This window comes from Hippocampus guttulatus, chromosome 19 (genome assembly GCF_054856545.1).
Source record: "Hippocampus guttulatus isolate MCC_2025c chromosome 19, RoL_Hgut_1.0, whole genome shotgun sequence".
NCBI classification, from domain to species: Eukaryota; Metazoa; Chordata; class Actinopteri; order Syngnathiformes; family Syngnathidae; genus Hippocampus; species Hippocampus guttulatus.
The window spans coordinates 4,340,896-4,366,731 of NC_141279.1; the positions used below are offsets into that span (position 1 = coordinate 4,340,896).

At 44.1% G+C, this 25,836-nt stretch overlaps 2 protein-coding genes across 8 annotated transcripts; both read right to left on the minus strand.

Annotated features, from left to right (window-relative positions):
- Window positions 1–88: 88 nt before the first annotated feature.
- ttyh2 (tweety family member 2) lies at window positions 89–22,196 on the minus strand. 6 transcript variants are annotated; one of them, XM_086099192.1, is made up of 15 exons: window positions 21,773–22,196; window positions 13,717–13,901; window positions 10,453–10,618; window positions 7,898–8,118; window positions 7,143–7,238; window positions 4,864–4,936; window positions 4,327–4,396; window positions 4,193–4,248; window positions 3,542–3,634; window positions 3,360–3,452; window positions 3,140–3,282; window positions 2,692–2,877; window positions 2,537–2,615; window positions 1,641–1,667; window positions 89–943 (listed from the first exon to the last, which is right to left on the minus strand). In XM_086099192.1, the coding sequence occupies exons 1-15, from the start codon at window positions 21,899–21,901 to the stop codon at window positions 863–865; spliced, it is 1,698 nt and encodes a 565-aa protein (XP_085955318.1). In that variant the 5' UTR covers window positions 21,902–22,196; the 3' UTR covers window positions 89–862. The 6 variants fall into 6 exon arrangements, with proteins under 6 accessions (XP_085955318.1, XP_085955317.1, XP_085955320.1 ...); XM_086099191.1 differs by having other exon boundaries at window positions 7,898–8,124; XM_086099194.1 differs by having other exon boundaries at window positions 7,898–8,124; window positions 10,453–10,564; window positions 21,773–22,195.
- Window positions 22,197–22,837: 641 nt separating this feature from the next.
- Window positions 22,838–24,154, minus strand: rpl38 (ribosomal protein L38). Of its 2 annotated transcripts, XM_086138661.1 has the most exons (5): window positions 24,095–24,154; window positions 23,871–23,897; window positions 23,229–23,289; window positions 23,002–23,124; window positions 22,838–22,907 (listed from the first exon to the last, which is right to left on the minus strand). In XM_086138661.1, exons 2-5 carry the CDS (start codon window positions 23,871–23,873, stop codon window positions 22,882–22,884), a joined length of 213 nt encoding a protein of 70 aa, XP_085994787.1. In that variant the 5' UTR covers window positions 23,874–23,897; window positions 24,095–24,154; the 3' UTR covers window positions 22,838–22,881. The 2 variants fall into 2 exon arrangements, with proteins under 2 accessions (XP_085994787.1, XP_085994788.1); XM_086138662.1 differs by lacking the exon at window positions 24,095–24,154 and having other exon boundaries at window positions 23,871–23,920.
- Between the last annotated feature and the right edge of the window lie 1,682 nt (window positions 24,155–25,836).

Sequence of the window (25,836 nt, forward strand, 5' to 3'; positions counted from 1 at the left end):
TAAGGGATTTTATTTTTTGACAAACAACTGATCCCCCAAATATAAACTAAATAAAACGGATATGTGAAAATATACAAACACACAGCAATACTAAAAACATTATTTATTCAACACACAAATGGACACAAAAACGTTTTGGCCCCACAAAGAATTAGGCATCACTCTCATTGTCCGTACATAGTGTGACATGCTGTAACAAAACTGCATGAATTATTATTATTATTATTATTAATATTATTATTACTCATATGAATTATTCTTAGCCAACACTTTAAAGAAGCTGTTTACCTGAATGCGGTGGTTAAAAGCAGCAGCACAACAGCTTTTGGTGTCATGCCAAAGGGCAGTTTTAAGTTAGTTGATATGCAAAGAAAAATGTACATTAATGGCCCTTCAGTGAGTAGAAAAAAACAAACAAAAATATCTTTTAAAATGGCACAAAGGATAATAATTAAAAAAATAAGTTGTACAAATCATTTACAAGTGTTTCGACATCCTCTCCGGCGGTTTGCACACGGAAAAGTGTGCGGGAAATTGAAAATAAATGTCACCACGGTGCCATTGTTTTCCACATGTACTCTATCATAACAGCCGAGAAGAAAAATACACAGAAAAATCTGGTCAAAAATGTATTTTTTTTCTCTTTTGTGTACCTTTCTTATTATTAAAAATGTTGGAGTTCTCCAGGCTTCCGTTCATGGATGACTTGGAGGGGACAAAAATGTGCACTTTTGTGTCTTTCAAAGTGGACATTGAAAGTCTTTCCTCACGTTTCAATGTCCACAAACCGTGTTCCCATCTTACTTACGTGCTTGCAACACAACAAACGTGGTGCTTCAACAAAAGGAAAAAGTCCACACGGTCACACTTGGAAGTCGTTGCCGAAATGCCGACGCTGCTCCTCAGTCATGGATAAGTAGGTGGCCCTCATGCTGGGGGAATACTGCCAGAACACAACATGACAGAGGTAAAATTTCTCCAATGCGAAATTTTGGGGAGTTCAAACATTAATTAAAAAAAAAAAAAAAAAAGCAGGTCGGAAATAAAAATGATCAAGAGGTCCATGTTAAACTAGTTAAACTAAAGATTATGGGCCAATTTTTCTGGACAAGTTATTATAATTAATATGTTGGATCAAATAAAATTCCAAATTTGGTCTATGTTATGTAAACTGTGATTTATTTCTTTTTAAAATCTTGACAACTCAAAAAAACAAACAAACAAACAAACAATTTCATCTGATTTGAAACCTGCTTAAGGAAATAAAAATGAATGACAATGCTGCACACAGGGGGAAATGAAATCGTTCCTACATTTACCTGAACAGAAACTAATGAAATCCTTCATATTACATATTTCAATTTGGACAAGAGATCGCTACATTTAATTGTATATTAGTCCACCAGATGGCGCTACGTTTTTACTCATTCAAAGCAGGCAGACACTTTTACAGCCTCTCAGCTAGTCAACGGATACATTTAAATGAATCCACGTGAAACTTAGACAATATAATAACATAATAGCAATAGCGTGACAGTCATGCAAATTACAGCGCCCCCCGGTGGCCATGCAAGAGGGTTAAAAAAGGAAGGCGTTGGGAAAAGTTAGGGATGGAAGAGTTGAATGAAAAGAAGACTTACTCGGGTTCTATACGGCTGAGAGTATATCTTCAAAAGTTGATTGAAATAAATGAAGAAGAAGAAGAGAAATGACAGACAAACAGGCAACACAAAAATAAGCAAAAGAAGCTGTTAGCCAAAGAGCAATGAGCACAAAGTAGGGCCGTTTAGAGAAGCAAAGCAAAATGGCGTCGAGAGCATGAAAAACGGACTTCTTTTCTGGCTTGAAAAAACGTGACTAAAAAAAGAAAATGGAAACAGTGTTGCTATGTCTGTCCCAGCGCTGAGTCTATTCAAGTTTAAGGAATTCAAAAATAAAGAAAAAATGGTGCGTTGCCTTCATTGTCGTCATCTCCCGGGGGAGTTTGACGCTAAACGATGTTCAAGTTGCCAATGAAATTTTAACCACGTTACTTCCCCTCCGCTTCCATCTGTACGCTTGCACAGAAAAGGACAACTTGTCCCTTTCGGGAAGAGGTGAAATCAAGGAATTCATATGCTACCAAATATTATTTCTGTTGTTTAGTGAGATATATTTTGTATCATGCAGGTTTTTGTATCAGGCATTGGGGGGAGCGTGAATTCTGCCTAGCAACAAGTGAGAACAGTGACCTCTGTGTACAATTACCCAAACTTTCGTGCCTTTGTGGCTTATTTTTAGTTGTGCTTATTTCAATTGTGCAAGATCGTAGTTATTTTGAAGAACCAGCAAACGGAGCTAACTAATTTGTCATACACGCATATATTGCGTGATGGACGTGTGACAATTTTTTAGACTCTGCGGATTATTTCTGGTCATCGTGCTTATTTCTTTTTGTGCAAGGGAGCGGTACAAAATAAATAAAACGTCAAGGGCCCACTTGCTGACTTTTTAGGGTCGAAGACTAAACAACGCTCACACAAAGGACCCGACCTACCGAGGGTGGCGGCGAGCCTCGTCCAATCAGAGGCACATTCTCAAAGCGAGGATTCCCACCGAACAGAGCCGTCTGGTTCCTGGGTAAAAACACGCCGCCGACGAGTCAGATAACACCAGCGTCATGAACAAAGCGTGCGGTTTTGACACGCTCACATGTAGTCGCCCATGGGGGTGCTGGAGAGTGGGGGGGCGGGGGGCTGCAGGCTGCTCTGGCTGCCCATGCTGCTGCTGTAGCTGCAGAAGCTGTGCACGGTGGTGTGGTTCTGGTTCTGCGAGCCCATTCGGTTGCGTCGCGGGTTGAAGGGGTCCTCCTCGTCCATGTCGTCGTAGTCCTGCTCACTGAGGGTGGTGGGGGCGGAGAGGGGGGACGATGGGGGGGACGACGACATTTATTTTTATTGCTGAAACTTTTCGTTTTTTTTGTGTTTAGTTCGATTCATAATTGGGGAGAGCAGCGATCACTTTAATCAGATGACATGTCCAATGCTGACTGTTTTTTTTTTTTTGGGGGGGGCATTTTGTGGATTATGTTGTGTTTATTTCTCACATGCAATTGTTTTTTGTACGTTTGCACTGACTGACATGTAGACGGCACACCGACCTGGTGGCAATCTGTCTCCACGCTCTCGGGATGGCGCAGAGCATGATGGTGAAGGCACAAGCTGCCAGCACGGAGAAGAGGCACAGGTAGAGCACGCCCTCCACGCCGTCATAACACACGCCCACCATTGCGTCCAGGTAGTCCTGGAAAAATATGCCGACGGTCCATGCGGTTACGTTTACACGCGCCACCCTCCTGCTTGTCGTTTGTATTGTCGCACCTTGTTGAGCCCCCTGCAGTCTAACAAGGCGGTCAGCTGGTGCAGGCTGACCTCAGACGAGTTGAGAACACGCTGGATGCCCACCAGGTCTCTCTGTGGAGACAGACATTGCTGCTGATGCCAAATGCGTACGTGTGAGTGTGTGTGTTTGAGGGATTCTGAGGGTGGGGGGGGGGGGGTACCTCCGCTGTGGGGAAGAGTGGCACGGCAAACTGTAGTAAACCCTGGATCTGGATCTGCATGGTGGTCAGAGATCTCTGGAAAAGCGTCAGAGGCTGCAAACGAGGACCAGAATATTAGTGTATTGAATAATACTGATCACTAATAAATACAATAACGTGCCAATGAAGAACAGTAAACCAGCATTTTAAAGCCTACATTGAACCCCCTAGCCCAGGCTTGAAAGCCTACTCCAGTCTCGTCTTGTCGGGAGATGGTGTAGGACTCCATTTTTACCACCAGGGGAGCAGAAGAAGCAGAATCATTTCCATAATAATTGAAACCCAGTTCAAACCTGAACACTTGTTTGAAGACCCCGTTGCTGGTTTGAAACCATAATCCTGTCTCGAAACCTAAATTTAACCTTTGAACGCCCATTCAGCCTGACCCAAAAAAAAAAAAGGGGGGATCAAAGAGTAGAAAAGGAGGTGGAGCTTGTGCCTGACTCTGCAGGCACTCAGCGATCTCCCATAAGATCTGAACTTTGCTCACACGAGAGTCCGGTGTACGTTTTAAAGTCAACAAGGCCACTACATTAGGTACACCTGCTCAATCCAATGAACACATTGCCTTATATTGGCAGCTCGACCTAATTATTTGACCATGATGCGTACCTGCTGGTAAGGGTTGGTCAGCGTCTGGTTGCAGTAAACATAGTAATGAACGATATCTGCAAGCAAGCAAAACGATGAGTCAGCAGGAGGTTTTGTGAGAATGGTGGATGACTCCGCGTTTTTATTCGTCGTACCTGTGCCGATGACGCCTTTGATTTGACTCATGATGAACTTGTCAGGCGCCACGCAAAAGTCACTCGTGCCCTGAAAACAACACACAGCAGTCCAATGCAGTCAAATTGAAACTGTGACTTCCAAACTCTACTTTGAAAACCAAACGCTGGCTTGAAACCTTTCATTTGAAACTTTTCCTGCAAACCACTACCGAAGCTTGAAACACTAAACCTGCCACCTTCCCAAAAATCCTTTATCCAGACCGACACCGCGCACGACGCTACATGACTACCGTGCAAAGCGATAATTAGCACGGTGGACTTGATGAGCACACTACCATGGCAACGCAGCTGCGAACGTGCACGCTTCACTAACGAGACCTTTTCCTCATTGTCCAACGAGCGATTCCCCATCTCTTCAGGCCCGTTTCCGTGGTTACGCATGGATCCCGCACTGGCCCGCAGGTATCGGTTAACCGCAGCAGTAGAATGAATATGATTTACATTTTTTAAAATGAATAAATGAACTTGTAACAGATGGCATGCCGGGCAACTCACCACGGCGGCGGCCAATTCGGCTCCGAGCGACGCCCAGCTGAGTATCAAAGTCAGCACCCCGCACAGCATCATCCTGATGGGGGGATTCAAACACATTTAGACGCACTCAAAATGATTACATATCAAATAACGAGCACCCAATATTAAACACATGCAGCTATATTTTCATACGTGCGTTTCCAATTTCTATGCTCAATAAAGCGGACTGGTAACAGACAGGTCATCAGAGCAAAAAGGAAGTTTTATTTTGAAAATCAGGTGTCTCCCCAAACTGCTTGCTTTTATCACCAGGCACCGTATGAAAAATGATGTTTCAAAATCCTGAAAAATTAAGACATTCTCTCCGCTCATGGACACTGTAGACATGTTCGCCGAAGACGCAAGAACCATACCCGCTCAACCGCCAGTTAAATAGGACTTCCCATGTTGAGCTGGGAATTATGAAAATATTAAGCACCGTGTGGCTGGAATACCCACGTTGCAGTAACAACGAGGCACTCTAAAACGGCCACGACTGCGCAAAGCACCTGGCGGTCACGTCAGATTTGTATTTTTCCCCTGTTTTCGCTTGTCTGCTTTTGTTTCCTTCCATGTCATGCGCGCACTCATGGCTGACAACGAGGCACTCAAACAAAAGTCACTCGGGACGATTTTAGCCAAACAATTCAGGAAAACAAAAACGGCCGCAATTAAGTATGACATAAATTTTAAATTACCCCATCCGAGTTAATTATAAGCGAATAAGATCGCAAATCTGGCACTTGGCAACAGAGGAGAATACAAAATAAAGCTACTCTAAGTTGAGTGTCACCGCCTGAGGGCGTGAAACAATGAAGTCACTGGCTAGTTGTCAAAATAACGGGAAAAAAATGAAATGCGGCTGTTCCCTGCACCCTCAAGGACAAAGGATGATCTCATTGTGACATCCGGCACTCAGCTAGTGAAAAGCCCATTAAAACACAAACCCTAAGTCCATCAGGGGATGACTAGAGGTCAAAGGAGTGCTAATGACACTGCGTGGGTAGAATTGAGCTTGCTAGCTTGGGACGCTAACACACAATCCCATGCTTGGAGAGTCGTTTGCTTGAATTCCACTCGAGTGGAAAAAAAAAAAAGAGCATCCCTATCGGACGTCTTGACAAAGGGGCTCAGAGCTAAATGCGGGTTGAAGTGGGGTGGCGATGTGTGTGTTGTTGTGGTTAGTAGGGCGGGCATAGCCGCGTAGCTGAGCGATTGAGGGCGACGGGAGGATGCACGGCTGGATGGACGGACGTTCCGGTGGATTTTACGCCCCCGTGAACTCTCTCCCCGGAGGAAGCGGGCGCTGCGCATCCGCGACTCGGCTACGCACGCTGCTAGCTAGATGTTAAGTGTAATCTTTTTTGGGGCGGTTCAAAGTAGGGTTTGAATTCAGGGTCAGGGTTGCAGGGAATGATTTCAAGCCTAGGGTAAGGTTTGAGATGAAGGTTTTCAAGTCTGGGATTGGAGTTTCAATTGAAGGTTTTAAGAGTGGGGTTTGGGATCAATGTTGGGTCTGAATTCTGGGTTAAGGTTTTGGAGTGTGGTTTGATACCTGGGGTAGGGTTTCAAATGAGGTTTCCAAGCCAGGGACAAGTCTTCAAAATAGAGTTTCAAGTCAAGGTCCCAAAAGTCGGGTTTCAGATTCGGGTTTTAGGATGGGATGTTCGATACTACCAATTTTTTTTTTTCTAGATCAATCGTACTCACCGATATCGGTGGCTGATATCGGCGGCCACCAAGAGTAACCAATACCTTAAAATAAGGCCCAATACCAAAATCAGTACTTACCGATCCCTAGCGTTAAGGTTTCAATGCAGGGTTAAGGATTCAAGTTACACTTATGGTTTAAAATAAAGGTTCCAAACATTGGGTAGGGTTTCTAATTGGGGTTTTTAGCCAACATTAGGGTTGGAATTTCAAAAGGGGACAGTTGTGATTTCCTAATCATTCCTGGTGTGCAATGTGAGGAAGTTATGACTGGAAGTGATTTCATTGACTGCTTGCTGTCAGCGTGTTGATCGAAATGCAAGAGGGGATCACGTCGTGTTTGATTTGGTCTTAAAATGGAGCATCGTGTTCGCGTTACGCTGGGTGGATTCGGCGGGAGAACATCTGGGCCGCTGATTAAAAGCGTCGCAGGCATCTGCTGTCAAAAATGCACCCCCTACAGTCGTACTCCAAATGGGATTTAGCACTTTGTACATTAATCGGTTGCTTATTATGACAGAGCGCTGAAGAACCAAGCGCACGACACTCACGTGGTGAGCAACCATCGAGACTGCTTGGCGAGTCCCAGACAAGCCAGCAGGCAGATGATGAGGTCGAGGATGAGGAGCAGCAGGTAGGCCAGCCACCTGCGACAAAGAAATTACATTAGCATACAAAAGCACAGAACTGACAATTTCATGTGCAGTTGAAGCCGGTTATTAAGACCAACATCTCAACGATGAGTTGAAGCTGAACAAGCGAAGAATTATTTCAAGTATTAGAGTGACGTCATCACTTTCAATAATTATGTATTTTTTTCATTTGGCTTGGAAAATATGGTTCCGGACCAGGGTTCGGTTTTTAACTGAATTAGCGTTGTGGATCAGGTCAGGCTAGAGTTTGGAGTGAGGGGTAGGGTTTTAAATTCAGGAGATCAAATTTGAGTTTCAAGTTTGGGTTAAGGTGTCAAGCTTGGGTGAGGGTTACAAGCCAGAGTTAAGGATTCCATTGAAAAAAGGGTTAGGGTTTCGAGGTATGAAGGGGTTTTATGGTTTTGAAGTTTTATGTCGGTTTCCATGCAGTAGTTAGGGTGTAAAACAAGTATTAGGGTCAGGATTTTAAGTAAGGGTTTCAGATTAGGGTTTCTTGTATGTGTTAGGATTTCCAAGTAGGATTTCACAACAGAGTTATTTTTTCAAACCAGGAATTGGAATTTCCAAAAAGGGTTTCAAGACAACATTATGATTTCAAATCAGGGTTTCAAATAGGGATTCGGGTTTCACGTTGGCTTTCAAGTACCCCTCACCTGTAGTACTCGACGTTAGCCGTCAGTGTGGCCACAGACGCCAGGTCCACGTCGGCCTGGGCCCAGTCTGGCAGGCCCACCAGCTGCTTAATGACGTTGTCGGCCATCTGCTGCATGAACTGCAGCGTCTGCACGTAGTCGCCGCGCGTGGCGAAGATCTCGTCCAGCCGGGCCAGATGCTGATGCAGGCCGCTCTTCATGTTCCCCATGGTGGTGCTCACCTGCAGCTCACAACGCAAAAAAACCGCAACAGCATGATAAGATGGGCAGTCAGGGATAATTAAGCACAGTTTTTTCATTTACGGCTGCACCTGAGCCACATGCTGCTGCGCCATCTAAATACACGTTGTAGCAGCAGCGAGATGGATATTGTGTTTACCGGTGTGAGCCGGCCGCTAATGGACCCTCCGAGGAGGACGGCAAACTGCCGAATTTACTCGACACGAGCGCTTTAATTATAACGCCGGACTTTTCTCCGAGGGAGCGCTTTGTTTACGAGGAAATGGCAAGATACGATAATTAAAAAGGCTAATAAATGCTTCCCTTCAGCTGCGGGTGCTTAGCGCTTAATAGAGAGACCAGTCGTATTGTTGTGAGAGGGGATTAGTTGCTATTTTCATCGCGTAGCCTGCCGAATTGACGGTGCAAGTCCAAATAGCGCAAGAAATTACAATGGCTCCTGACTAACACTTTCGCTAAAGATGAGACGCCGCCCGATCACAAATCAACATGGCAATTCGTGAGCATGCCATTTTCAAATTACAAAGGCTGTAATTTTGGGGGAGGGGGGGAACACTTCACTGGAAGACTTTGAATGAATTTATATCATGTCTAAGTAAGTGCTGAAGAAGTGTAGTCAAAATGCTCGCATCTCTTTGTTTCGTGAAATATGAAAAACTGAAGTGACAGAGATACAGATCTGATTGTATTACTGTTGCACTCTTACTTATCACTTCCTGACTTTATTGTGGTCACACACTTTTTTTGTTTTCGTTTTTTGCCATACTAGAATAAAGTGTAATTGCACATCCACAACAGTAGGTGGCAATGGCGCTGTCATATTCAGAGTGTGAGGAGAGAACCGAGCGAGAAAGACTAAACAACATTGTTTGTTTATTGTCACACAGATTCAGTATGTTAAAAACCAGTCGGGGGGCGGGGTGGGGGGGATGGATCACAATTTGATAATTTTGGATTCTTTTAAAAAGAGGCTGTTTCGGCAACTCTCCATCTTTGGCCTTCACTTCCAAGACAGAGCGCAGCGAGCTCCTCGACGACATCATCAGCATATCTTCCAGACTGCTGTGGCCAATCAAAGTCTTGCCTTCTTCATAGCAGGTCTACAAAAGGAGTCCGGCCTTTCTCTAATTTCACTCGAAGTTTCTGAATTGTCGCCCTTTCCACCCTCATTATAAGCATTTTGCTTCCTGGGGTGGTGGGGGGGGGGGGGGGGTGGACCCACAGCACACTAGGCTCTTTGTCCTGCTTAAGAAGACCACTTCTTAACAGTCTATGGACCGCATGTGTGCGGTGCGGTCCCTTCGGGAAAGGAACGAGCAATGAGATTCCGAAAGAAAGAGCGTCACATCCAATTATGCGCCGGATGAAGTTCAGAAAGGCTGGGTGGTGTTTGTGTCTTCTCTCCATTGGCAAAAAAAAAACCACACAAAAAAAAACAAGGGTGGCGGGTTTCAAGTTTTGGTTCAAGTGTTTTGAAAAGTGCTCTTGAAAGAAAGTTGAGTTGAGTGAGTGTTCCAAGGTATGAGTTTCAAATTTGGGTAAGGGTTTTCAAATTAGGGTTTCAGGTTCGGGCTTGGTATGCAAATTTGGGTTAGGGTTTCAAATTCGGGTTAGGTTTTCAAGTTTGGGTTCGGGTTTCTTCACGGCATGGGTTTGAAGTTTGGGTTAGGATTTCAAATTAGGGTTTCATGTTAGGGTTTGGTTTTCAAATTTGGGTTCGGTTTTCAAGTTCGGGTTAGGGTTTCAAGGCATGGGTTAAAGTTTGGGTTAGGATTTCAAATTAGGGTTTCAAGTTTGGGTTATCGTTTCAAATTTGGATTGGAGATTCAAGGCAAGGGTCTTCGATTTTAGGTATTAAGCCATGTTAGGTTTTCACCTTTGGGTTTCAAGACAAGGTTAGGGTTCCAAGTTTGCCTTCGGATTCCAAATTAGGGTATTAGGACAGGGTTAGAGTTTGAAGGAAGGGTTATGGTTGCAAATTTGGATTAGTGCTTCACACTGGGTTAGGGTTAGGTTATCATGTTTGGGTTTCAAGATATGGTTTAGGTTTCAACTTAGAGTTTCAAGCTAGGGTTAGTGTTTCAGTTTATGATTGGAAGATGGGGCTGTCTTAAAAAAAAAAAATCAAAATAAAGCAAAAAAACCCCAAATTAAACCGTCTCCAGGCTAAAGTTACTCGTAAAAAAAAGAACAACAGCACCTCTTAAACATCACTGGACCGAAACTTTAATTAACGCCCTCTAATTAAAAGTATGTGCAAGACAATTTACTCTTTCATGACTCACGCTAGCGCTGCGTCGCTACGTTGCACCTACCAGGCTGTCCACGCCGCCCAGCGTGTTGTTGGCATTGTACAGCGAGTACGTCAGCTGGTAGATGCCGTCGTTGGTCTCGCTGTTGCCGTAGAAACCCACGCCCACGGCCACGCTGCGGGAGAGACGCAATCCGTCATCTAAGTGTCCTTGGGTGTCTTCAAAGGCGCTTATAAATAAAATGTATTATTATTATTATGCATGTCAAACTTCAGCTTAGCTTCAAAAGTGCTTTTTCTTTGGCTTTTGATGTACGATAACGGAGGGGAAACATGACCGCAAATTAGCATATGCGGACACAGCGGCAGCGTGAAAATGTGTCCCAGTTTAAGGTTTTAAATTAGGGATTCGTGTTTCGAATTTGGGCGGCACGTTTCAAATTTGGTTCTGGCTTTCAAAGTACGGTTTCAATTCTTGATTAGGGTTTCAAGACAAGGAAATGTAGTTGTAGTGTTGCGACGAAATTATGTCCTGTGGTTGTTCAGTGTCACATTACTTCTTTACAGGTTTTAATTTACAGTTAAGGATTCAAATGTGTGTTTTAAAACATGATTGGTGTTTCATTTCAGGGATAGGGTTTCAACTTAAGGTTTCCAGTCCAAGTTCGGGTTTCAAGAGAGTGTTTCAAGGGAGGGTAAGGTTTCAATTTTGTGATAGAGTTTTAAAATTTGGATAGTCAGCACAGCATTTTTTTGTGTGCAGGTTTCACATTAAATTAAGGTGTTTAACTCGTTCACTCCCAAAGACGTTTTTAAACGTCTTTTCAGACTTGGTCTAGAATTGGCTGGTACTGAATGAGTTGAGTTAGTGTTTCAAACCAAGTTGAGGGTTTGAAGTTTGGGTCAAGGTTTTAAATTTTGATTATAATTTTGGAAAAGGAATTTAATCACAGAACAGTCGTAAAAAAAGATTCCCAGCTTGAATGGATTGTATTGTTGTTTAGCTGTTTTTATGTTACGCAACATTGGATTCACAAGCACAATGGCTTTTGTCATTGCTCAGATGCTGTCGATCGTCGCCCGCACGTAGGAATACATTAGCGCCGGCTTTGCATGACAATGGCACAAAAACGGCGCTCATCATTTAAACAACAAAGTGTCTTGTTAGCGTTCCGCCCGCAGGTCCAAGCCTGCACATGGAGCATGTTTTGAGCGTAGCGCTTCCGGCGAAGATGCGCGAGACGTGACATGAATAAATCACAACGTTTGCCAAGTGGCAAATGAAAAGACACGGAGAGATATAGAAAAATACAGTGTGAAAAGGTATTAGCGCACACAAATTGGGACACACGTGAGTTTTTTTTTTCCCATCCGCCATTGTGCAGATGCTAAAAATGCTCAGGCTTAACTTCAGGCAATAGTCTCATTAATTCAAGTTTTTTTTTAATACACCGCTTTTGCTTTGTGTGTCCTCTTTGAGCTGGAGTCTAAGCCAAAGAGAAAGAACATCACAGACGGTGCACAACTGTCATGGCGAGGAATGACAATGCAGAGAAAAAGACGGGAGGAATTTGGTGGAAAACTAAAGCGAAACGGCAGCAGCAGCAGCAACGTGATGGCGATGGTGGTGGTGGGGGGGGGGGGGGGGGGAGAGAAAATGGCTGTCGGCTAAAACAAATTTGACCCAAACTGGCAGCCGAAACCAATGAGAAGAGCAACTGCTGCTACGCCGTTCGACGACGGTCCTGGTTTTGTTTACCAGTCGAGACTGCACAATTTGCACGGACTTTGGTGTGGGACACGTTTTAGTTTGGCTGCTTGTCTGTTTGTTAAGCTAGCGCGCTACATTGAGGTTCATGAAAGATGCGTGTTCCGCATGTAGGGAAGGGTGGCTCAGTGTATGTATAAACATAACATGCAGTACATATAAACACAAACCTGCATTTGTATTTTTATTTTATTTTTTTAACAATATGTAAAATACGGAGCTCTTTTCAACACCCAAAAAAATACTCACTGAAAGTGAATATGTCACATTTCGGCAACTAGAAGCAGCACATCGATAATTTACTGCCTTTGCCGTTATATACTGCGCTTTGAGAGGTCACAGAAAAAAGGCACGAGTAAAAGGCCAACGCGGCACTAAATGATATTCATGAAAGAGCACAAAAAAAAAAAAGTAAAAAGGCGAAGCTCAACGGCGGCGGGACTAACGAAACGTCTTGTCTAACACGAACGTCACGAATGGTTTCGAGCAGGGGCCCCTCCGTTGCACTCGATTCAATTAGCCGCTTTACATCGAGGGAGAGAGAGGGAGAAAGAGCGAGTGTCAGCGAGCGGCTTAACGAGCTGGCGGTGTAAGCGGCGGCCACGCGTCGTACACTCTACGGCTCCTGGTGATCTTTGGGTGACGGAAAACGCGGTTTCCATCCTCTGATGTGAGCTCAAAGCTGCCATTGTGGATTCTCCGGGTGTACCTAATGAAGTGTCCTGTGACTTTTAAATAGTTTAAAGGAGATGCATGTCAGCCGTCTGCCGTGAGGACACGAGGGGCCAGAGAGATGCGCGGAACGGAAATGCCGCGCGTCGTGCATGTGAAGTGTTTGCAGAGTCAATCGAAGGGCGAAGGGGAAATTGTAAACACCTTGAAAATAACAAAAGGATTGTTGTTGAGAAACAGTTTCTCCGTTTACATCCTGTGCTTGAAAATGCCCATTGATCGGGCTTCGAAAAAGGGTTAGGGTTTCGAATTAGGGAGTAAAGAAAGGGTTAGGAATTCATGTTCTGACTTTAAATTAGCACTAGGTTAAGGTTTGAGGTGAGGTAAGGTGATGTTCGGGTTTTTAAGTTAGGGTAACAGAGTACGGTTGTTGCAATGCAAGGTTAGGGTTTCAAGTTAGGGTATCAGTTTTTGGTTTCAAACCAAGGCTATTGTATCAAATTAGGGTTTATAGCTGGGGTTAGGGTTTCAGTTTTGGATTATGCTTTCAAGACAGGGTTGGGGTCTCAAATTAGGGTTTTAGGACAGGGTTATGGTTTCAAAATAGGGTGAAAGATTTCTGGCTTCCGTTTCGGCTTCACGTTAGCATCACAAACTAGAGTTTCAGGTTTGAATTCGGGTTTCAAATGAGTGCTTTACGACCGAATGAGGTCTCTAGTTAGCGAGTTGGAATTATGGTTTGAGGTTTGGGTGTCAAATCAGGCTGTTAAATTAGGCTTTCAAGGTTAGGGTTTTAAGTTATGATTAGGGTTTCAAATTCAGGTGTCAAGTTGGGCTTTTGAGACAGGGTTAGGGTTTTCGAGTATACGTGTTGTTGCTGTTCCTCACCAAGTGACAAGGCCCGCGGCGACGGCCGACCAGGTGACGCAACACGACGTCGGCTTCTTGCTGTCCTCGTCGCCGCCGCCGTCGTCATCCTTGGGGCGGCAGCACAGGCAGCTCAGGTAGACGGCCAGACACAGCAGGTTGACGCCCAGCACCGTCGCCGCCACGCAGCCCAGGAACAGCAAAGACTGAACAAGACCAAAACAAAAAACAAAAAAAAAACCCGGTTTGTCATTCAAATCAAAATACAGAGTCAGGGTTTGATTTAGAGATAAACGCAATTGGCTCGGGTTTCAATTGAGGGGTTTAAAGTCGGGAGTACGGTTTAAAATCGGGGTATCAAGGCAGAGTACGCGATTTGAACGAGGGTATCCAGTTGGACTTGCAAGTCAGGGTTAGAGATTCAGATGTGGGTTTTGGGGTCAAATCAGGATCAGGGTAAGAGTCAGGGCCATAATTTCAAGTTAACTCATTCAATACCAGCCAATTCTGAACCAAGTCTGAAAAGACGTTTAAAAACGTCTTTGGGAGTGAATGAGTTAAGGTTCGGGTTTCAAATGAAGGTATGGAGGTAGGATTTCAAAACACACACTTGGAAAAACGAGTTTTAGTCAAACTTTGTCTCACTAGACAATCAGAAAGCTGCATATTGTCAACGATTCAATGAGCAAGCAGCACAATGACGTGTGACTCCGTGGTCTTAATTGGATTCAACTCGTAAATGTGCCAAGGGTGCCAGAGATAAGAATGGCCGAGCAAGAGTGAGGTCACACCGACGCAAGTCACTTATCGAATTTCGTGTGCCCTAATCGATCCGTTCCAAATAAGAGGATCAAGTTAGGATTGTAAAAGTCGGCCTGGGGTTTTCGAATGTTGAGTTTAAAGTCAGGTTTAGAATTTGAAAGAAGGGTGATCGAGTGAGGGGTTCTGTCACAGCTTTCTTGAGGGAATGCAGTCGCGGGTGAAAAGCCAACAAAGCCGGCGTCGCCTTGTTTTGGTTTCGGACCGATTTCTTTGTGCGAGTTACAGTCATGATCAGTTAGGAAGACAGCGAGCCGTGATCATCTCCACATCTGATGGGGCTCACGGAAACAAGGCCAACTGCTTACTCGGGTGGGGGTGTGGGGGCTCTCATCTTCTCTGCCAGCATCCCCCCCCCCCCCCCCTCCGCCTCCAAGCTGGCAAGCAGACGACTCCTTGCGCTCTTGCGCTGCAGCTCCGCTCTTCCTACAAACCCCCCACCGACGCCCTCCTCTTCCTCTCCCTCTTCGTCCCACCTTCTGTGAAGGATGGGACGAAAATAGATCGTCCAATGCGAGCAGATGGGTTGAACCCCCCCCCCCCCCCCCCGCTCCCCCCCGCCTCCATTTCCTTTCTAGTGCGCCTAACATCTTTTGCTTGCCGAGCCATATGTTCTCATGGTGAGTGTCATGATTCCTGCAAGAGTAGAGCGGGGATTAAAACCCCCAAATAGGGAGAATCCGCTGGATTACAGTGAACCGTAAGAGAGAGAGAGAGAGAGCGGGAAAAAAAATTAGGCTGGTCCATTTGTAAAAGAGCAAAAGATGGAACCGCGGACGCTCGTTTGTGCTCCATCTGTCTCATTTCATGGCTGTGATGTCGACCCGCTTGACTTTCAACATAAAACAGGCCCGCAAATGAGAGGGAATTACATGCCCGTTGTGTTACATGATGGGTTCAACTAACCCATAAAAAAATCCTTTTGTAACACATCTGTGGGAATGTTTACATCTCAATCGAACCGAAGGCTTATTTCGACTCTGCGCTTTTGGCTCAACCACGCAAAGTATCAAAGTAGCCTCACGCTTTGACATCTAGATTTTGGCCTGTTAGACTGCCGCTTCTCTTCCCCTGTTAGACTGCCGCTTCTCTTCCCCTCTCCCTCAACTCCCCGTGATCTTCGAGACGGCTAAGTGGCAGCGCGCAAAAGTGCGGCTATTGATGTAGAGCACCGTGCATCGACCCATCAAATTAGGACCTGAGGAGGACCGGCTCCCAGAGGCATCGATCTGCGGCAAAATTAATCAACTTGACTCGATGAGGGGATAAAATTCAGGTTAAAAGCCAACGATTGTGTTTCAAATTCAGGTTTCGAGTTATGGCTTCAAGTTTCAAGCCAGGGCTATGGAGTCAGTGTCAAATCAATGATCGGGTTTTAGGTCAGGGTTCTAAATAAGGGTTAGGGTTTCAAATTTCATTATTAGGATTCCAGGTTTCAAATAAAATTTCAAAATTGGGTTACGAGCTCAAGGTAGGGTTTGAATTTGAATTAGTGTTTGTCATTCGGCTTTCAGGCCAGGGTTCGGCTTTCACGTTTTTTTGTCTGTTTGTGGTCATGAAGAGGCTCACGTCGCTCGTAAACTCCCTTCATTTGCTCCATGCAAACATGCAGCGGGTCACGTCAGCCCACAAAACAAACACAAGAGCAGGCCGAAGAGAATGTGGGATGGTTAAAAAAAAAAACCCAAAAAAAAACAAAGCATGAGTGTGGGAGAACTTCGGGTGAAACACCGAGCGCATCGCCACGGTAACGCGCAGCTCGGCAAGTGAAAAGGGGAACCATCAGCGTCTATTTGAATGGAGCAGCATGTGACGGGCCCGCTTCAATGGCCGTCTTGTGATTCCAAGGCGATGCGGAGAAAGGAGGGAAAGCTCGCTGGCTGCTGGGATCCTTTGGAGCTGACCCGAGCTGTCAAAAGAATAGTCGATGTCCTCTTTGTTGTTGTCCGGGAGAAAGGGGTGGGGGGGGGGCGGGGGGGGGGAGACAAACAAAAAATGCGGTTTCTATTTTTGCGGGACAATTCCCAAGTCGCCGATGTTGGGATCGGTCCACGCCTTTGCACTTTCCCCACGATGGTCTCCTCTCCGCAAAAATAATGGCTTGTAAATTATGTAGCATCCATGCGAGGGGAAGCAAAGGATGCGTATGTAGAGACACGCACGGCCCAACCGCAATCCTGCATGCGGCACTTAACTTCACCAGCGTTCGGACCTCTTGTTAACTTTACAAACAACTTGCATATTTTAACGGCACACATTTTGCTCTTTGGGAGCGCAAAAATCTTGAAATAATGATATCCCCGCAAGGAAAACACACTTATCTTCAGATTTCCCTCCTAAAAACAACCAAACTTTGTTTGGGTGCAGGTGGTTGGCTGCCTAAACGGGCTGCTGTACAATTCTCAACGGCAGGTGAACAGGAAGAAAGTTTACCACACAATATCAATGTGGATGTTTATTCAAAAAAAATTATAAATCTCATGCAACAGGTGGCCCAATGACACGTAACCCAACTAATTTATGGCCCAAACGGGCTGCCGTGTGAATCGAAACAGGAAGAAAGTTCCACGCGGAATCATTTTAAAAGACATCTTAAGATAACATTTCTAGCAGCAGGTGGCGCAATAATGCCCAGCAACCCATCCTCAGGCGCAAATAGTTTGCGGCTAAATGGGCTGCCATCGAAAGTGAACCAGCATTGTTCACATTCGGTTTAATGCAGGACTTTTTAAACGACAGGCATTTTCTAAACACTGAAAGGGAATATTGTTAGCAACGGGTGCTGAAATAATCCTCGAATCTAAATTGTTTACTGCCTAAACGGGCTGTCGCATGCCTTGAAACAGGAAGTAAGCTGTTTTTTTAAACATGATTAAAGTTTGCTGCCTAAATGGGATGCCTCATGGATTGAAATCAACATAGAGAATGTTTAATGCTGGATAATTTTGCACATTTCTCAACAAAATCTTTGAACATAACCAAACTTGAGACAGTACAAACACATGCATACCATTTGCTCCTCATACCCTCCCTGGCGGGTAATCCAAGGGTGAAATTTATGACCTGATGCCTGTTGAAATCAATTCTTCCCTTATAAGCAGTGATTATAATGAATACATAAACACGGCGTTACAGACACACTCCATCTGCTACGCCGCCTAAGTGGAATAACATCAGTGCTAAAAGTGTAGACAGTGACATTCCCTCTATGTGACAGGAACTAAACGGGTAGTGGGTCATGAAAACAAGCAAGGCCGTGGAATTCCCCTTTCTCTCCCCCCCCCCCCCCATAAAGGGGAATTCCAGAAATTCCATTTCCGCTCGATTGTAAGATTTGACAGTTGGCTGTCCTAAAAGGGACAGACATGCCCTTTTAGGCAATGTTTAAATACAACATATACCTATTGAGTCCCGAACCCGCTATTAGGGTTTCAAAGGAGAGTTTCAAACTAGTGTGTGGGATTCAAATTTGGGATTCAAGCCAGGTTTAAGGTTTCAAATTGGGAATTCAAGACACAGTTATGGTTTTCAAGTAGAGTTTTAAGCGAGCCTTACACACGAGTGTCATCCCACGCCAAATCCCCCAGTGGGTTTAACCAAACGGATTTTAACGTTAATAAAACTTGCTGTAGTTTGTCATAGTGATTGCACAACATCAAATCTCAAATTTTAGGGTCAATCGGAGCAAAGGTTTGGGAACTGCATCTGACCGAATTTGGACATTTTCTGCAAAAAGGGGCGTGGCTGTCCTCTATGAAACCTTACACAGTAACTCAGGAACTGCAAGATCAATCGTCACAAAAATTGTTGTGAAATTGTAATACAATTTTAAACTCTATATCAAAAGTATGAGAGATATTGTTACTCTGTTTCTGTCAGTACGCAAAGAGTGAATACTGGTACTGGTATCAGTCTGAAAAAAAGTGCTATCCCGATGTTCAATCTAGAGGGTCCCCTATACAATAGTTTCTGCCAGGCGTCGTCATTTACAGAGTGGTTTTACTACTTAAGACATCGCCTATAGATTTCATTAAGTTTTTATTTGAACGTCCAGGACTTCCTTGGGGATTTTCTCCTTTTTCCATGTGGATGTGTTGCAATAAACGTGTTTCTCAAGTGCAGTATGACATCATCATTTCCTACAGGGACATAAACATCCCACTACGGGTGAGTGACAAATGCACTCTAACTGCCATCATTGCAAGGAAAACTGCCCCCACCCAGCCACCAACATACCCATCAGCCACCAATCATCATTCCCACCCCTCGTCATCCTCTGCGACGCTCTCTGCTCGACGCCTCGGGGAGGAGCGACAGTCCAGGGGTCTTTTTTCCGGCACAGTGCGCTCGGCTGGGCCTCGTTTGCAGCTGGGATGCCATTAAGTCCCCAGTGAAGCAGGCACGCTCGAGTAGGGAGAGGAAAAAAGTCCAAGGCAAGGAAGTGGGAGCTTCAACGCGCCACACTAACTCGAAGCGCAATTTCATGATTCCGACTCAGTTTGGTGGAAAAAGACTCGCTCGAGTAAGGTGGCGAGAGCGCTCAAGACCCACATACAAACCCTGTGACCCAGGAGGGTCAAGGGTGGGGGTCTTTAACAAAAGGACAAGGGGAAGAGACAACCCAGCCCCCATCACTGGAGCGGACCTTTTTGTTGGTTTTGCCTCAGGAGGTCGAAGGGCTGTGTGTCATTTTGAGCTTTGTAGCCACCACGGACAGCAGTGGTGAGGATAATGTTTGGGTGAGAGCTCGATGCGAGATGTTTTTTCAAATAAAAAAGCTTCCTTTTTTCCACACACACACACACACACACAAAAAAATCAATTTTAAATCTATTTTTCATTTCGCTTTTGGAAAAAATAAAATACAATGATGTTATTGGAAATTAGTTTCATTTATTTTTTTTCCTTTCTTAGCTTCACCTTATTTGTCCTGGTACCAAACAAGCTTTGAAACAGTTTTTATTTTTTTTTTCCCCAGCAAGTTGTTTTCACAAATATGAGCATCCACAAAAAGTGGGGAAGATGAATTTTGTCGAAACATGTATCCAAACACAATCCTTATTATTTTAACAAGGCTCAGTCGGTCTATATTTCTATTGCGGACCTCGAACTCGTTCGCACTTTGGAGGAGAGACAAGGAGACGTCTGCAAAATATTTGTGGCTTGGAAGCACATACCTCGAATCCCCCTGCCAAAAAAATAAATAAATAAATATATATACTGTATATATTTTTTTAATCTAGTTTTAAGATAATCATCTTCTGCGGGAAACTCAATTCATTGCTATTAATCACCAAGCCCTAATTTGTGTTATCTGTCACATAACAAACAGAGCCTCCCCCCCTTGTCACAAACATAAAATTGGTGTTTGGAACAGGGTGTGCGTGAATAACCTTGGGTGCTGAGCCACATGCTGCTTCACCAAGTCTCAAAACAAAGACGCTATCGTCTGTTATTGCATCTACCCTACCCCCGCCTTTTTGTAGGATAGCATGATGCTACGCTGCTTCCTTTTTTTTCATGCTAAGTCATCAAACCATCACCAATTTTTTTTTTTTTTTTGCGTAATCTTGCCCAGCTAATTAGCTAACAAACTAACAAAATAAGTGGCTGTTGAGGCCAAATGTAATATAATCCAGTTATTGTCATAAACGTTTTGAAATATCCCGACATTTTTTGCTAGTTTATTCCAGGTCACCAATTGCTGAAATTACAGAGAGCAGATTGGACTGGAGTATAAACGGACTTGCGACGAACTAAAAAAGGAAGTATGGTTAAAAAGTCTGTAAACGGTGACTTCAAAGTCTTGCCGACTATCAAAGCGCACAAAGAAGGAGAGCCCAAGCATTTTGCGGCCTTCGTTCGGTTAATGCTAAAAGAAAAAAAAAAACCAAACACTAATCCCAATGGCGTGACCCAAAGAACTCATACATTCATTTACTTCACTGACAATATGCAGACGGATCATGCCTTGCTCATTAGCGATGACGCTAAGCTAAGCTTCCTTGATAAAAACGTATTGTTGGGAAGTCCAAACTGGACTCAACGGGATGTCAAACACATGATGTCTTCTTTCGGACCAACTTCCCCCCCAACAACAAATGTTCCGAGGAATTCAGCATGCACAGCAACTTTGCTGTCACTGAGAAGGTATTCGGGGGTCATGTGAGCCTCTGCCATGTTATCTCCTCCTAAATTAAATTGTGGGTGCTCATTAAGTAAAAAAAAAAAAAAAAACAGCAATCCCGACACGTCGGTCACATGGTGCACTGCCTCAGCTATTATACAATTGTGCTTTATACCAGTTTGGACATAATATTACAGTACACACACCAAATGCCTTTTGCCCACTGAGTATAACTGAAGGAGGCAGTTTTATTTTTATTTTTTTACATACCAGGATGAGTGTTTAAAATTTGGGTTACAATCTAGGCTGAGGGTTTCAAAGTAGGGTTTCAGGCAAGCGTACTGACGTCAACTAACGGTTTAAAATGAGTGTTTTACAAAAGGTTTAGGGTTTTAAATTATGGTTTTGAAAGCAGGGTTAGGAATTCACGTGCAGACTTTCATGCCAGGGTTCGGTTTTCAAACTAGAATTAAAACCTCTGTCGTGGCTGCTACAGACCATTTGTTTTTGTACTCGTGTATCAAATACCAAATTTTTCACCAGGCCCGATGGAAATGCAAAGTGTGGTTAATTTTTGTTTTGGGCCCTCAAAATCGTGATTCTTTTACCGAGAGTAAGAAAAAGAATTTCTACTCTCACATCGGTTGCTAATTTGAGTTTCAAGCCAAGGTTAGTCTTTAAGACAGGGGATGGTTTTCAAACTAGGAAAATGCTTCCAAGTTAAAGGCTACACGATTTGTGTTTTCAAGTTGGGTTTCCAACAAGGCAACTCCAAATTGGGGTTTGAAGCTTGGGTTAGGGTTTCAAGCAAGCTAGAGTATTCCAAAATTGGGTTTCAAGTCAGGTTTGGCATTTCCAAGTCGGGTTCCAAGCCAAGTTTAGAGTTTTAATTGAGACAGGTGTTTCAGGTCTGTGTTCGGGTATTAATTGAATGTTTTGAGCCGAGTTGTTTTCTGGCTCACACATTGAACATGGTACTCGAGTTTTAATTGCCAATTTAAAAATCACTTCACGTCGTTTCCTTTGAAACAGCATCCAAACATAATAAACAACAGAACTATCAGGTGTCCCGAGTGGGTGCGTGTTCCTATTAAAGTGGCTGGAGATGTTGTGGCGATACTCCGCACTGACCTGCTGGTAGTTCTCGTCGTTGGGATTGAAGCTGTTGTCCACCGGCTGCAGCCTCAGGTTGACGTGCGGGAAACTGTGCAGCCAGTAAGTCCACCACGGCGCGATGTAATCCACGCGTGAAGAAGACATACCTGCCCACCAAAATAAACCACCACCACCCCCCCCCCCCCAAAAAAGTTCAAAGCGCCTCGTCAGTCCTGTCTCGTGTGAGACAAAGGCGGGGATGAAAACATGTTTCGTGCGTGCCGGTGGTGGAGACAAGCACTCCTCTGCTTCGCGAGATCCAAACACGCGCAGGAGAATGTTCGGATTCGGTTGGATTCCACACTTGTTCGGGGATGACAAGGAATCACGAGGAGCGGCTGTTGGGTCCCGTGCGCGTTTGGATCCACCACGCGCCGTTCACGATTCAGCGGGAGCGCGCTTCGCAGCCACGCGTGGACGCGAGACACGTGACGCTACAGGGGGGCTTCGCCCACCAGAAACGAGGTACTTAGTGATTTACGTTTATTGAGGCAAATTGTTGTCTGACGTTTGTTACTTTGCTGCCATCTGATGGCCAACCGCGGAAAAGACTAGTCAATTAACACTGATCAAAACGAACCATTTGGTGGAGTTACTTTGCTGACCTCTAGCGGCCAAAAGAGAAAATGACAGAACACAATTTGCACTTGTAGGTAAAAAATAAATAAAATAAACAACACATTCAGCTTCATTTTCGATTATTTCAAATTTATTCACTTCCTGATCTGTTGTAGTACGTTCAACCGCCCCAAATAAACAACTGAGTGTGGAGTCAACTGTTCCTTGCTTCACGCAACTTTCAGAGAGCACAATTGCCAAATTGGTTAGTTGGATTATTTACACAAGGGCAATAGTTAGCTTTCTAATTTGTTTAGTATCCTTCATTTAGAAATGTCCTCTGTTGTAAGCCATTATTTAATATCCCGTATCCAATATTGCTGCTGAATTCCCTATTATGAGACTAATAAAGTTAAGGTTTAACATCTTATCAAAAACACAAAATACCAACGCTCACAGACTAAACAAAAGCACACAAGTAACTTGACTTTTCCAATTTTTATTACAATTTTCTGTACATCACACATTTACTTCAGCTCCTTAACAGCCAGACCTGCAAAGACAAAAATCACCCAAAAAAAAAACAAAAACGCGTTAGACCAGCCGATATCATTGGACAAAGCAATTGTGTGCTTATTAACACTGACCAGGAGGAAGTGACTGCTTGAGCTTCTCGGCCTTTTCCTTGTCAGTGATGACCAGAGTGTACAGATATCTGCTGCAGCGCACCTTGAACTTGACATTGTCCTTGTTTTTCTTGATCTTCACGGCTGGGCACACACAAAAATGTTTACATCTTCAACTGTGAGGCTTGAACTCCCAAGAAAAAGTACTTAATGTGGAGCACCACTGTAATGCCTGGCTCTATACATACACTTGGCATCCTTTCTCCTGGCAGTCAGCAGGAAATCTTTGATTTCTTCAATCTTGCGAGGCTACAAAAAAAAAACACTAGGATGACACTTAGGAAATTCATATTCACAGAACAGAATGCTAACTCATGGATGTTAATGGACCGGTGGAACTAGGCTTTCTGTATCAATCCGAAAGTCAGCACTTGGTCCATCGTTAGTCTGGCAAGTGTAAAAATGCACCACAGGCACAGCAGCCTGGGATGCTTGGACAACTTGCTGCTCATTGTCAAATACACTGTTGTCAAGTTATCAGCATATACTGTATATACATATATATGAAGTTGTATTATTGACATTTTTAGGGAGGGAGGCGTCCTTTATTCGGGAATTTAGCTATTAATTGTGGGTGTTGGTTCCTTAACCGGCACGAATAGAGTTTACTGCACTCAACATACACACTCGATAGATCACGTTTGCTCGGTTTCAACCAGACAGGACGCCATGCTAATGCTAAGAACATTAGCTCGGGGTTAGCTCCGATTCACAACCGCGGTACAATGGTCGATTTATCGCCCAATACTGACGTCAGGTTGTCGTTTATGGACAACGCTGTCAGGTAATAAGAGTTAATGGATGAGTTTGTGACATTTTGCGTTGCTTACCATGGCGCCGTGTCAGCGGACTGAACGCTGAGGGAAGAGCAGAGACACGGGAGTTAGAGAATCGGCTACAACATAGCACACAAAAGCGTCAGGCAAGAAATGGAGTGGTCAAAATGTAGCTAAGGAGGGGTGTTAACATACGATATCAAAATTGGGATGCAGTGTGTTTGTGTTTTAAAGGATGGGTGAGGATTACAATTAGATGTCAGTGTTAGAATGTTTACCTCAGCCTTACTGGCAAAGAGAGAATAAAAAAGAGGCGGTACTTCCGGTGTAGCGCGTTGATATACCAGAGTAAGGCGAGCGCGGAGGGTCAAAATATTGGAATTTTGAGTATTAGAAAACATGTTTGGTTAATGTTTAATAAAGATAAGATAAGATAAGAAAACTTTATTAGTCTCGCAATGGAGAAATTCCCAATTCACAGCAGCAAAGTTATGAAAGGAAGAAGTAGAACAACAAAATATAGGAGCTGCTGGAAAGGCAGCCACTCACGCGGCGCCATTTTGAAGTCAAAATAACAGTTTATCTAAACAGGATGTCATTTACATCAATTATTTGTATGTTTCAGTTCACAAAAATTAGGATGTGTGCATTGATATTAGCGTGAGGCCCAGTTCGTGCGCGCCTGTAGCGTGTGTGTGTGTGGCGCGTTTGCGTGCGTGCGTGTGTTTGTCATGGCTTTAAAAGACCTGCTTTCAATTATCCTTTCAAAAAAAGCTCGGTGAGCCCTGCCAATAATTAACATTAAGAGAGGTCCTCTGAGCTGAGCAGTTTGCGCTTGAGTGGCAGGATCGGCCCTTTAAGTGGCAGGATGGGCCCGTTTCCATGGAGACAACACGATGTTACGAAGATGGCTCGACGACCGGAACCCCTTTTTTGCCTCTCCCCACAATTAACCTATAGAGCATACCAGTTAGTCAAGCTTCCACCTCCAGGCGCCCAACAAATGTCTGGACTCCAATGAGTCTTTATAGAATTGCAACAGTCTCGTGTCAATCATTACAAGATGGACACTGACGTAGTCACTCTTCTTGTACTACAAGTACTGCTACTGGTTACTCTAAAATGGTTCAATGATTTGTTGTTTACGATGATACTAATGCAGCGTGTTATACCAGAGACAAATTCCTTGTGTGTTCTACATACTTGGCCAATAAAGATGATTCTGATTCTGATTCTGATTCTGAAAATTGAGTCCGGAACGGTCACGTTTTCTAAAACATTGCAATTGTGCTAATTGACATTAGAGGGCAGTATTATCGCGCATGTGTAGCAGGGGGTTTCCAGCTCCAATGAGGGAGAAAAGCTTCATCTTAGTCGGTCGCACGTCGCTGATAAACACTTGCTATGAAGTATTATTATAGGGTCAGATTATAAATCAGGGATTAAAGCAAGAGTTATGAGGTCAAACAAAGGTTTACAGTCAGGAGTAGGGTGTCAACATAAGATTTCAAACCCGTGTTAGGGGTTGAAAAGCCTGGGTTAGAGGAACAAACAACGTTTAGGGTTTCAAACTAAAGTCAGGGTTTGCAAGCCTGGATTTACAGCAAGGGCTGGACTTTCAAATTAGGGTTTGAGGATTTCAAGTCAGGGTTTCAAACAGGGATTGTGATTTCAAGCCTTGGTTACAGGGTGGTTCCCGGCTCACATTAAAGCAGCGGTTGTTTCATTTTAAGTGGTCACAAACAACCACATGCAATTACATGAAGCAATTACATGAAGGCACATTAAATCATTCTATAAAGCATGAAAGTAATCAGTAATTTATTAAACAACGCGAAGTGCAAATGAGATTCTTTCGGCTGTCACCTGCGCGGCTAAATCGGACTGTTTTCAGAATGAATTTGCCATGTTATGTGTAGCCACTTAAAATGGAACTCAATCCTTGCAGACATCGTAGGGGGAGCTGTGGATTCACCAAAGTGGAATTTTGTGAGCCGTGGCTGGTTTGAGTGTTATTTTT